Raw genomic sequence first — 14,629 nt, 5'->3', positions numbered from 1 at the left:
TCTTTCATGTCAAAACTCCATTTTCAAAAAAATCACTTTGTAAATAATTTTAAAATTGTTGAAAATTTTGAATTTGCTAAACTGAGAAAATACTGGTGAATGATGTTACTGAGAAATATTAGTGTATCTTATAAAAAAATGACCCCCAAATCCAAATCTCATGACCGCTGTTCTCATTCCAGAGAGAGTGTGGCTTCATGGAGAAAATATCTTAAGCTATGGTGTAAAATTGTGCATGTGGGAATCATGAAAACAATGGGAACTGAATTAGTGAGGAAGAACAATCATAGGGAGTGTTTCAGCAGAACAAGACACCAAATTGTATGGGACAAATAAAATTAATGAAATAACTTCATGTAGTTGGGGGCATGATGATATACAGATTATCTCTCTATTTAGTCCTAAGCAAGAACAAAAAACATTCTTAATTAAATATGCAAATTAATATTCACAATGAAAGCATTCTCCCTCAATAAAGTCAAGATTATAGATCATTCATAAAAGTAGTATTCAAAAAATAATTCAGTGAAAATTCCTTTTTGCAAACTTCCTATTTGAATTGTAACATATATACATAGTTTTATACATGCCAGCATGTATAAGGAAAGGTATATAAGGATGCGATATTTTTCTTTGGATCACTTTTGCATTTGCTTAGAATACTATAATTTGCTTCTAAATATGGTCACGTGTCCTAAAAGGAGCCACTACACTATCATACTAAACAAATTCATGGATAAACTCAGTGGTGCTTAACTTGCATTTTCCCCATCATTTACTAAGCAGACAAAAAAAAATGTCCTCTATTCCTTGACACTGTACATCTCTAGAGAACAAAAAAGAGAAATAAAACAAGATTTCTGCTCTCCTGGAATTTATTTGGTGTCTATTTGCTAGAGCGCAACTCTTTTTTCATCTCTTTTTATACAAAGACTCTTACATTAGCTCCCAAATAAAATGCACCCTCCACAATACTGTCCCAGTGTTATTTCTGACCTTATTTCCCATTATCTTCAAAAGTGAGTGAGGTACTAGTATCCCTTCACTATATCCAGCACTTCCACAACTTTCATACTGCACCCCCAGTGTGGTTCACTACTCATCACCAATTACAGAAACATTACCTGAAGTCATAAGTCAGCTAAAAGATCATCTTTTTAACCTCACCTTACTCCATTCCTAATGGCTCCTTTCTTCTGAATTTCCAGAGCTCTTTTCATTTGCTCATTATATTTATTCTATTTTACCTTGAAAATTTTTCTTAATGTAATTGTTAATTTGACTATCATATGTGTTGAATCTGCTTTGTGCAGAGATTATAAACAAATAATGAGAAATACTAGGTGGGTCATTTTTGATTCTCAAGTCAGTAAAAAGAATATTTTATGTGTTAATTGAATAGCCAATTCATGTGCCTCATTTTTTTCATTTTTTTACATTTACTTTCAACTTATAGAACAGCTTGTTTAGAACCAAAATTTCTTCCTAATGTCATCTGTGCTATCAGTAAGAACCTCACCAACAATGCAGACATGCTGGTTAATGAACTTCTGGTCATAGGAAACACAACAGGACATTATTATTGACTCCTCCTATCATATTCTGTCTTGTGATGGATTTGAAAAAGCGAAACATTTTAACCATAGCTTTAGATGACCATGTGACCTTAAATAAATATGTGACGTCAAGGAGGAGCACTGGTCAGTGATTTTAGCTAAGTCTTGAGGTAAGCAAGCTTCACTTTATCTGTCTTAGCGAGCAATGCTGCTGCTAATAGTGCCTATTTTTCTCCTAATTTCCTGTATATGTTTATTTTACAAGAACCAAATGATAAGTAATTTTAAGTGGATTGCATTTTGCCCTTTGGGTTCATCATTGCATTTAGAAAAGTAGTAACAGCATATAATTGAACTCCAAGTAGGAGGAAGGGTTATTGAATCAGCATATACTTTTTGAGGCTTAGTATTTTGATTCTCTCCAATATATAACATTAGTAAAGTCATGAATAAAGTCTTATTAAGCTTAAACATATGAATAAGTATTAAGTATGATAATTATTATCTATAACTTTCATATCGGGAAACTAAAAATTACATTAAAACAAAATTTCTCAACTCCAGCCCTATTAACATTTTGAGCTGTATGATTCTTTGCTGTGTGTATGTATATGGGGGGGGGGGTGTCTCTTGAGAATTGTATGATGTTTAGCAACAACCCTGGCCTCTATCTATTAGATGCCAGTAACAACCCCTCTCCAACCCAGTGATTGTGCTATAAAAATATCTATAAATAGTTCCAAATGACCCGTAAGGGGCAAAATCACCCACAATTAAAAACCACCACTTTAAAATATGATGGAATACCTGTACTAAAATTTCAATTGTGCAACGGACTACTTAACATGTTTTTGTTATTTCATACTGGATTTGATCACCTCAATGGCCTATTTTCATAAATATCTAGGGCTGACCTAAAGGAAGTGATTATACATGAAGAGGTGATTAGACTTGTGATGGATTCAGTCCGATTTTGGCCTATCTAACTGCATGTACTTCTGAGTGTCGTTGGGTCTGGTTTGAGCTGTGGAGAATATAATGCTTCTGCTAGTTGAAGTCTACTTTAAAAATACTTCAAAATTCTTATTCAAAATTTGTAGTTCTAGGCACTAATTCCATGGCTTTCGGCATTTTTGAAAAATAGATACTCAGAAAGTTATTGAAATGCCCATAAATTCAAGATTCTAGAATGGAAATTCTATATTCTCAGTGGATTGACTAGAAAAGAAACTAACACTGTATTTGTGCTTCTCTACTACACACAAGTATCAGTTTGTACATAAATTATCTAAATTCTAGCAAAAAAAAGTTGTGATAGAAAGAACTTTAGAAAGGACTTAATGAAGAGCAGAAGATAAATGTCACCTACAAAGAAGTAGAAGTCAACTGCATGCTTTTGTTATGACAGTTTTTGATTGAATAGCCAGCCTCTTACCAGTGCATCCAGGTATACATTTGTCCATTGGACTTGCTTAGCTTTGTCTCCTGCTAAAACCATTGGTCTTCCCAGTACATCCAAATATTCCTATTTATTAAAATAAAAAGTTTAATGGCTAAAAACTAGGAATGCTATATTTAAAAAAGAAATCATCTTCACAGGAAAAATTATCTAGAATTAAAAATGAATATGGAATCAACATTATTGAGTAAGGATGTAATCATTTAATTCCTACTTTGGGTACTCAATAAATGGCATGTCTACATACTTTGAATTAACATTGTTTGACTTATACTGTTTATACAATATATCTGCCTCAGTTTTTTTTCTAGTAACAATATCAAAACACTTTCTTTCTGAGGTACAGCCAATGATAAGTGAAATACGTTCCTTGTGAATTGTTTCATGTTAATCTAAACTATTTAAGGCTCGTGATTTATTGGATGGAATTGCACAAATCTGAAATAATAAAACAGCCACATATTTGCTTTCATATCACAGATTGGCTGAAATTCAAAACTACATTTAAACTTATCAAAAACTAAATGAAATATTGTGCCAAATCTAGACATCAGACTCCAATGCAGCTGCGGTTTCTTTTCAACATTCAATGTATTCAGTATTCATTTCCACAAATGCTGTGTTTTTTATGCTAAATTTTGACTTTGTCTATTTTATAGCTCCTCAGTTATGTATAAATTTGAGTAATTATTTTAAATAATAATAGTAATTTATGAATGTTTAATAAAAATATATAGTTTAATGTTCAAAGTTGTTTAACAGGCATGTTTTCAAATGAATGGTGGTAGAAAAATCATCTCCTTGTTGTAAGTTTATTTTTAAACAGGTAAATGTATCTACAGTGTTGATTAGGGAGGTATCGACTCGTAAATTCTAAGTAGGACCCTATATAATTTGTCCAGAATAATTATTGTTTGATTTTCTATGTGGTACCTATGACTTGAAGAAACTCATTTAAATTATTTACAATAGAGCCAAGTTCAAATTACATGAGATGAGATTATTAGTAAATTTAAGTTTATTTATTTTGTATGATGTTAAATACATTTGAAAATATTTATATATTTTTCACCTGAATTTTGAATGTTTGAAAACACTTGGAACCTTAATGAAATAAAAACCAATACCATTGCCACAATACTCATTATTTTGTTACAAATGTAATATGGAATTTTTCATTTTCACCTATTTTCTGTATTTTGAGCATATGTAAAGCAGGAAAGAAATACCTTCTACTTTAGAAAAATAATTTAAACAAGTTTTAAATAACCATACCTGAGTATTGATTCTTATTGCTCCAATGGAAGGAATCTCATAATAATAACCTGAAACATATATATATATATATATACATATTCATGTATGTAAATATTATACTATAATAAAAGGCCATACAATTATTTATGGCTTTATAAGAGAAAAGAACATTTTTCACTTTAATTGAGCAAACACTAAAATATCAATACCACTGATAAATTTGAAAAATGTTTGATTAATATATATTCATAACAAATGCACAAACTTTATCATCTTATACAAAATAAATGTCATTTTTCTACAAAGCAGTAGGGACTCTGGCATCATTTACATTTTTTTTTCACTGAAGAAATTATTGATGAAGCATGATCATGGGTATCTAATAATTATGTTTATACAAAATATTTGCCTAAGAATCTTTCAGAATAAATTTAGATTCTTTTTCTTGCTATGTGATCACTGTTTATTTTTCAAATAACATCTTGTATTTTTCCTAAGTACAAAGGAAATATGGGCTTACTACACAAAATATGAATTATCTAGGAATGTACAAGAATACATTTAAAAAAACAACGATTCATTTAACCAGAAGAAAAAAAAAATGTACATATGTCACACTTTCTTATGTATAAGTTTTACATAATTCAGATATTCTTTCATTCTTAGTTTTTCATGTAAGGTTATATTTGATAAGCATCATCAAGTATCAGTCAATAAAACATATTCCTTTATTATGGTACAATATGACAAGAGTCTGAATTTTTATGTAACAAAACTAATGTCAAAGTTTATTGCATTGCATTGTGTTTTTTCTATAGAAAACATGTTCAGCACCTTATTCTTGCCTCAATTCCTATAAAAATTAGCTACAACTTAAGATTTCTTTAAGAATATGTAAAACTACAACTACCAAATTATTTTTCTTCTAATAAAATGTGGTCAAGAAAAGAGATCTGTCACCTTTATTTTCACAGGCCATCCACTGAATAGGTCCTCTGTCGTAATTATGTTGACCAACTGAAAACGTGAATACACGTACCTGGTGAATGGAAAAATTGGTATATGTTAGGTTGTATAAAATTTAATTGAGTTGTTCAACAAAATAGCTAAAGTGAAAAATAACTAAAAGCACGTTTTCCAGTTGATTAATGTGACAAGAAAAATCGAAGTCGGTAAAGCTTTCAGGAAGGCCCCAGAGGGAAACAACATCACCTACTCTAAACATAGACTTCAGTTACTATATTTAAATTAGTACTTGGGTGACCTGCACTGTATCTCTACCCTGTTATCAGCATCATGACTAAGGTTTCATTAATAGAAACGGCATATTTCAGGTCCAACTTAACTTCACCTGGTTAAAACATATTATCCACATACTTAGTCACTGCAAAAGAAGATAAACTCCTTATTTTATAGGCATGTGGCTATAAAAATGTATACAGAAAGGAAGTCAATATATTTTTAGTTGCTTAAAGCAAATAAATTTAGTGATGGTTTTGCTTTCACACTATGGGAATACTCAGGATGTACATGTATGATTATGTTAGTATTTATAAAAGATGACTGGTATATATAAGTACATGAATATTTTAAGCTCCTAGGATTTTCAAAGAGAATCAAATATTGACTGTTTCTAACATGCTAATAAATATGAAAATATTTATAAATTCAATTGAGATAGTTTTTAAATTGTAGTGATTTAAATATTTATTGGAAACTATTGAATTTAAATAATACTATAAAATTATAGAGGATAAATTCAATGATGTTAACAAGTACTTAATAAAATGGCTAGTTAACATATATTGATTTCTACCAATTAAATAATCTAAGTAAACCAATACTATAAGTTCAGTATTTTTGCTTTTTCAAAAAATAAACATGGAGAAAACCACTTGTCCGTGATTTCATGTTCTGGTTTGAACTATGTTAAGAGCTTTTCCCTAATTCATGTTGATTGACTGTTTGAATTGACATTTTCTAATTGTTTCATCTGTTTCATCTTTTCCACATGATTACAGAGCACAAATCTCAAGAGAGATTTCACATCTGTTCTCTGTTCTTTTCACTCGTCTTGGCCACACAGAAATCACATCATAACAATCCCTGCCCCAAAATGTACATTGGGGATGTTGCTGTTACACTTATAAAGTTTTATTATGTGAGTCACCCTTAAGTCTTCTAGCTTTGCCTGAGCTAGTTAAGTAAAGAGCCATTTGGTGGACACAGCTGAGTTTTAATCACATCAGGTTGTAAGGACAAACGACTGATTCTAAGTTAACAGTAGAAGTAGTGTCATCCATCTCTCTCTCTCAAAATGCAAGTTTCATTTTCTTAAATTTTTCAATTGGGCCATTTTTTTAGGTTCTCTACATATTTCAATGGAGTATTACTGCTTATATAGTTGAACTTATTCCTAAATAGAAATATTTTTATAAACGGACTGGCCACCCTACTGATAATTCAATTTAACTGCCATACCCTAAACATTTGTCACGTGAATCAAGACAGCGGAAAAAATCCAGATGCTCCAGAAAGCACTAGAGGATCTCCTCCATAATTAACATTTGAAAGAATGTCTCCAGTTTTCAACTTAACAGCATTGCTTTGTCTAGTTGTTCCTGTTACCACAACAGTGTTCTAGTAAAATATTTTCCATAAAATACTTTTCAGTAAAAAGAAATAAATGAGTAAGACTAATAACTGTGTCTCTGGAAGGCAAGCATTTCTAATAACATAGAGGCTACACTTAGATACACACCATGTCATTATTCAACTGATGTTATTCATCAAATAGTCCAAATAAACACTTGCCAAAAACATACTAGTAACAAAAAAAAGGTTGTTGCTTTGCTTTACTACAAAAGTTTTACCTAACCTGAATGGTTTGCCTACATTCAGCACTCAGAAATCAAAATTAAGGAATTAAGGATCAGGGCTGGGTGTGGAAGAGTACATTCTGTCACAATTAATTATAATTTTACAAAATTTAAAAATACTCTCATTTTTATTTCCTGTGTTCATTTTTCACATAAGCCCTTGGCTATTTGAACATAAGTTACATTGACTGATTGAGCCAGTACCATATGAAAATGTGTAATTTACACTCTTTTATCTGTTTTTATTTGTCTTACTGTCAACATTTTTAAAGTCATCTTTTTTGAAAATTTCCAAACTCCCAATGGTTACTAAAATCTTAAGAATTATAAATGAAACCTTCTCTTTATAAGTTCTGCAACTTCCTTACCATTACAATATTTACAAAATCTTTCTAACATATATTAGATGCTTATTTTTCTCTTGGTTAGACACACACACACACACACACACACACACACACACACACTCCACACACATATACACACACTGAACAGATGCATGCATACATTTATGATTTTAGATTATCTTAGAATTTTTTGAAAAGTTTTTATAAATATATAATTGGTTGAGAAAAAGTTTAATAAAAAAATTACTCAAACATTTAAATTCTTTATATGACAATGAAAAAAAATCAATGTAAAAATTATTTCAATCCCAGGTGTTATACCCATGTTTAATTTGACTTTGCTTTACAAAATTTAGGTAATTACATAATAAAAAAATAACTTAATTGATTTCATAAACATGTGCAATGCACATTTTATAGTGTATGTAGACAAATAATTAGTGAAATTTAAAAGATGATTTTTTGCACAGTAACTTTCCACTTCGACCTCGAGATAGTATTCCTCCTATTCCATACAATATTACTGCCACCCTGTGGAATAGTTAATGAACTAACTCTAAAATTCCAGATGTCAAAATCCAGAGATGATTTTTATCCCCCCCATTCTTGATGTCTTCCACTTCTTAATTTTATAGTTCTTGCTTACCTATAATTTTGGGTAAAGAAAAAAATAAAGCAATTTCTTGCAATATGCACCATTTGAAAATCAAGGTAAATTATATTCTCAAAGATGTATATTTTTAGAGTTCTTTTCTTATTAGTGTATTTAAATGGTCTTACATAAAAATATAAAATGACATATAAAATAACTCAAAATACTTAATGCATACTCACACAAGCTATATATGTTACATTCAAAGTCTCAATTAAACAAATTACTTACTTTAAACCAACTTTACATCAAGACAATGTCAACTTTTTTGGAGAAAAAATTCCTTTATTTATGCCTCATAGTACATTTATAATCACAGCACTAGATTGATGTAACAAATGCCTACTGGAAACTTTCTGTTCTAAGTGAAATGATCCTAGAAGATTTGCTAAATGTTCCTCAACTAATCTGTGTGACTTTCAGATAGGCTCATGTTTCAAAATGCTCACTTCTGTGAGGTCCATGTATGAGACTTATACAATCATCGATGGCTTTGAAAAATAGTTTTCATAATGCCGGAGGTCTTTAACAGAAATAACATGGGAAGGTAGTGTTGAATAAACATTGGATTAGGTTAAAACAGTTCCAAGATTGCACTATTTTATCTACTGCACTGATTATAGTGTCTTACACATAAATGGAAATAAACATTTGTTAAATGAAAAAAAAAAAGCCAACAGCCAAACGAGTGGTCTCAACTCTTAACAAGAGGAATCTAACACATGTCCTATTATCTGACATGTCAATCAGTTCATTATAATATAGCAGAGCAAAAACTGGGCCTGTAGTGGTCTTGCATTTTTGTAATTTGGACAGTTTCATTTTACCATGGTAAATTCTTAATCTTTTTTTTTAATGTTATTCAGACTTGCTCAATGGAGTTAAATGTGTGCAGGCAAAATTATACTTAATACACATTCCATTTATGTACTGCATCATTCCTAGAGATTGAAAAACATTCTCATAATTCTTGACTCATGTTTAGTTATGTAAGCTGATTTACAGAAACAATAGTAATTTGAGAGCATATTTAATAAAATTAAACTTAAAACATTTAAAAATCAGTCCTTATTAGCCTCAAACTTTGTAATTTGGCCTTCAGCTGCTTTAAAAACAAATTTTTCTATGAAGAGAATATTATAATTTCAATAATATAAAATTATACATGAAGGCTGACTTACATGATCAGAGAAAACTTTTAATTAATAACAAATTCGGTTATTTAAAAGAATTACTGATTATTTTCCTATAATACATCAATGATTTATAACTTTGTACTACAGTCTGGACTTCTGCTAATCTGTTTTTTATTTTGTTTTGTTTGTTGAGGACTAAAATACTTGTCGTCAATTAAGATTTTTCCAAAGCCACAGGGTCAACCTATTTTAGAAAGCCATAGGAATTTCTCATTTCCCAGCAGAACACAGTTACTGGAAACTGTCACCTCAACAATTATCAGTTACCCAGAGTTCAAGTTTAATTTACAATAGGCAAATCTCCAAGGAATAATGGAAATGAGACTATGAAGAAAGAAAGCCAATAAAACTAAAATAAAAACTTCAGCTATCGAAACATGGTAGAAAAAATGATGTCAGAAATGGGTTTTATTAATTTACTATGTGTACTAAAACTTTTGGCATTAAGCCTATAAAAATATTAGATCAGACTGAATATTTCAGGAGAAAATTCTATAGTGGTTTCCATAACTCACAAATATATCAGAATCCCGAGCATTTGAATAAATCATATCGCTAGTGTTATAGCATTATGAAATACATAAAAGTGTCCAAATTCACCTTTCACAGCCAATTTATTTTATAAAGCCCAAAGATCTGAAAGTTACTTGCAACCTGCAAAGTTTTGATGGCTTAGTTTAATCCATTTAGTCAGTGAAGGCTGTGAGAAGCATGTCCCCTAGTGGTCAAACCCTGTTGTCTGAATAGAAGGAAGGTTCCCGGCTGGGCAAATGGTGACTGGAATAGCCAGAGGGCTGTGCAGGAGGAGAGAGAGACAGATGACCAGCCAGCCGCATTCCACATAAGGTTATGAGATTTGGACTACAGATCATCTAAGCTCTTGACTCTGCCAATTACTAGCTGTAAGACTTTCAACAAGTTACTTAATCTCTCAAATTTTGGTTTCCTTATTTCCAAAATGCGGATGAGGATGATGGCAATAAATATAATTTTATTATATGATTAATTCAGTTGAAAATGAAATGATACATGTGAAGCTTTTTTATTCTATGGAAAATTATAAGCTCTATAAATATTAGCTATGATAACAAAGATGATGATTATGACAACGACCATGATGACGACAAACTACCAGAATTCACAAGATAACATTTTCCATTAGTGGAACATTAGCCTTTCATGCCTCTAAAAGAACTAAAAATAACTCAAAATAATACCTTCCTAGAGGAACAAAGTTGGCTTACTCTATTACATTTAGCAATAAGCTCTAAAGAAGATTGTAATATTGTCGAAATGTCGTTGTGTCCATATGAGATATGCCTCTATGGGATTTCCAAAGGTATGACAGAAGCAAGCATTTAATTGATGTCTGTTAGATTTGTATAAGTAAATAACAGAAAACAACTTAAACAAGGAAAACAAAATGCAACAGACATCAAGGTTGTACATACATGATCTTAAAAAACCAAGATGATTCTCACATCTTACATATGAATGCAAAACATAGATACATGTCTTGGAATTATGTTGGTATTTTTAATTTATTAACAACAATTATAATGAATCCCCCTCAAATTATCAGATTATAAGAAAGTAATTTCAAATTCCCCTTCCTTCTGCCTACATTTATAGTATTTGATAAAGGAGGAATAAGCTATGCACACACTGCATTTCAAGCAATTTGTAGCTTTGCAAAGATTATTGTTAGCTGAGACATCAGAAAACAAAAGATAGAGTGATTTATTTCATATATTATTCTTGAGTAATGCCAAATGCTTTACTGATACTAATAATGAGAATACTCATGAAAAACTATGTGTTGGACTGATTAGTGTAAATGGAAATGTGCCATCGATACAATAATTTTTTACATAAACCTAAGCCCTCCTTACTTATAAAATGGTGTGTAAGAGTGGAATATCAATTTTTAAGAGTGGAATATAAATTTTATTATTCTAATTATATAAGAAAAAATACTGTTTTAAATTATTTCCTATTAAAAGAAGAATAAAACTACTGAGGTTTTCCTGACATTTATGAATTTCTTATAGTTCAGCTTAGGCACATAGATACTGCATATTCACTGATATGTTCAACATATCAGTATACCGGGGGTGCCAAAAAAATCTATACGAGTGGATACTGGGCAACGTTGCTCAAGCAGTAGTTTACCATAATCAGAAGTGTCTGGACGCTGATGGTAACCACTTTGAGCATCTGTTGTAATTGCAGAAGTCAAACGTGACTTGTATTCATCTTTTGTTATCAGTATATACTGAATATTACAATTTTAATACAGTTTTCCTTGCTTAAAATGTGTATACATTTTTTGGCACCCTCTACATAGATAGAACCCTGGGTGCTGAACACACAATGTGATATATAGATGATGCATTTAAAAACTGTACACTTGAAATCTATGTAACTTTATTAACCATTTTCACCCCAACAAACTTTAATTAAAAAAAAAAAAAAGAACTGTGCTAGCCTCTAAGGGTTCAATGGTCGGTTTATAAACTAACACAACTCCTACCTTCATGGGGCTTATAATAAAGGGGAGTTTGAAATAAAGAGTAAACAAACACATAAGTAAAATTTTTTAAAAAATGGTAATCTGGAAGAAATAAAACAAAGAGGAAAAAGGATGCTGACATAGAGAATAATAAAAGGAGTTTCTGGGGAAGGGATCATTCTAGAAGGATTGAGTAAGGAAGACACCTCTCCAGAGATATATTATAAGCAGAGTTCTTAATCTGAGAAGGCAGCCACAGAAAAAGGAGAACAGAGTGCTTTTTCTGGTATCATGTTTTAACATAAACAATGGGCAATACCAATTGTAGGTGGTACAATTTTACCTAGAAATTAGTTTAAGTGCAGTTTTTGTACTCTAAGGTTTATGTCATATTATATACCTCGTGCTTAATCAATACTTAACCTCATTTTATTTGCTTTTAGATATTAAAATTTATAAAACACATAGAAGTCATATTATTCAAACCTGAAGAAAATGTATTTGATAAGATTTTCCTTAGTTTAGGGAACTGTCAACATTAATTTTATTCATAGATAAACAAATGTAAAAAAACCTGTCAGAGAGGAAGACACACAAACACACACACACACACACACACACACACACACACACACACACACACAACCTGCCTTTTCAATTGATAATTTTTCTATCGACAGGGCCAATGTATATTATAATTATTGTTTTCAGCTATACAGTAACTCCAGCATAAATAATATATTTGATTTTTATGAAGGTATAGTTCCTATTCAGAGACGAAAATCTTTTAGAAACTGTTGAAAGTTCCAAAATATTTGAAATAAAACTTTTTAGAAGTAGTGCATTTGTTAAATAGTATTAAACAATTTTACAAGTATAAATGCCTTTCATGATCATATGTTTGAACATTCTGTTTAAAGACTTCATTCTTTCCTGATGAAGAAGCCAGAGAGAGACAGTAGAGAAAGCAACAAATTATTTTCCATAAATAATATTCTCTACCAGCTGTTGAAAAATTAATGGACATTTTTCACTCTTACTATATAAAACACATACACAGATTCAACCATGTTTGATTTGCTTTAGATTTTTTGCAGGCTATAGATTATAGGTCTCTAAAAATAGAAAAGACTTTGCCAATCACTTAAAGAATTTAAATAATATATCTATTGTCAAGATGACTATAACTTTAGCTATGGATTCTTTATTTTGAAAATTATTCCACATCTATCACACGCTTTTTCCCATTCGTTCTCAATTTACCACTTATTTTGTAATGTTCATTTTATTGATTTTGAATGCCTTTCATTTATCGATTAATTCTGAGAAGAATCAGAGAACTATTTTCTAGCTGGCTAGACATTCTTAAGTGTGTATTGCTAACCAATCCCTTTGCTATTCTACAGAAAATCAACTACCTTTAATTCTGGTAGGCCTGGGAATTATCTTTCAACTCTGTGTCTGGTTTTACTTTTCTTTATTCATTTGTTTGAACTCTATAGAGTTCATTTTACTTTTGGCACCATGTTTAAGGACGTCTCATACACATGGGTGAGCTCTAAGGAATGGCATTGCTACAGGTAAAGATTAGAAACTGAATGCATTTTAATTTGAAACAGCTGTGTGAGGAGATTAACATGGATTCGGTTTTAAAGCTGTACCTGTCTATAATCAGGTCGATTCATTCCCAAGAGTAATACATTTATTTCACAAAAGAACCGAAACATTTTGTTCTAATTCTCAAACCTTTTGGCCTCATTAAATTGTGCTGTATATCTGCAGTCTCATTAATCAGCTCTCTGGATGTACCTCATCACACCTATCTGGGTGCTCTGAATGATTTCTAATGTCATCTGGATGAAAAATGGGTGTAAATGAAGCATTCAGCAGCCACATGAATGCCAAGCAAGAGGTTTAGGAGAAAACTAGGATTCAAAGAGTAGTTTTCAGATTTCTTTTTTTTAAACTTATCAAATATTCCGATGACTTTGTAATTTTGATATTTCTAAGCTACAAGTGAACTTCTTTAAAAAGCATATTTTAAAATAAAATTATAATCAAATATAGAATTGTAAAGAGTATTGAAAGTTTATATCTATCTAAATCTACCAAATTTCATTTTTACATATTGGTCATTTGAAAGATAATATGGCTAGGAAAATACTGAGGTGATAAATTTATTAATGTAACAAATATCAATTTTGCAGGTATGGAATTGGTCATACATATCCTTAGATAACACAGATAGATAATTATCTTCTATATCAGTGTCTGTGGGCTGTCAGTGCTTCAGACAGTGTGGGTGCATGGGTGGAAGTTGGGAAGTTTGAATGAGGAGGGGAAGTTAGAAAGGATTCCTCGATTCATCCACAACCCTTTAAAGCTGTATCTGAAGATGCTGAAAAAAATCTTTCATATATATATATATATATATAAATAATTTTAGTATGTACATATATACACACTATATGAACACATATATCCTTGACACACACAATTAACTATGTAAATGTCTGGATAAAATACAAATACACCCAGAGGTATAACTGAATTAAAAGTGGTTGTCTACCATTATCTAGTTTCACTGTCAGTGGATACAGAACGTGCAAATATCAAGAAATGAATGTTTGTTTGTTTTACAATGTTTTCCCATGTTAGAATGAGTGTAGCTATTGAACTTGAAAGGAGAGGGTATTTTAAATGTGAGACAACAATGTTTCTAGAAATATAATTCTTAGCTGTCCACACACACACACACACACACACACACA

At 30.9% G+C, this 14,629-nt stretch overlaps 1 protein-coding gene across 5 annotated transcripts in view; it reads right to left on the bottom strand.

Annotated features, from left to right (window-relative positions):
* Positions 1 to 14,629, bottom strand: part of CACNA2D1 (calcium voltage-gated channel auxiliary subunit alpha2delta 1) — a 469,014-nt gene that overhangs the window by 63,198 nt on the left and 391,187 nt on the right. For all 5 annotated transcript variants that reach the window (XM_081079528.1, XM_081079529.1, XM_081079531.1 and 2 more), the window contains exons 13-15: positions 5,233 to 5,311; positions 4,291 to 4,340; positions 2,992 to 3,081 (exon numbers count right to left, since the gene is read on the bottom strand). In XM_081079528.1, coding sequence (XP_080935654.1) covers positions 2,992 to 3,081; positions 4,291 to 4,340; positions 5,233 to 5,311 — 219 coding nt within the window. The remainder of the gene's footprint in view (positions 1 to 2,991; positions 3,082 to 4,290; positions 4,341 to 5,232; positions 5,312 to 14,629) is intronic.

This window comes from Rhinolophus hipposideros (assembly GCF_964194185.1).
Source record: "Rhinolophus hipposideros genome assembly, chromosome: 18".
Classification (NCBI taxonomy): Eukaryota; Metazoa; Chordata; class Mammalia; order Chiroptera; family Rhinolophidae; genus Rhinolophus; species Rhinolophus hipposideros.
This window is presented reverse-complemented; position numbering and strand designations above follow the sequence as displayed.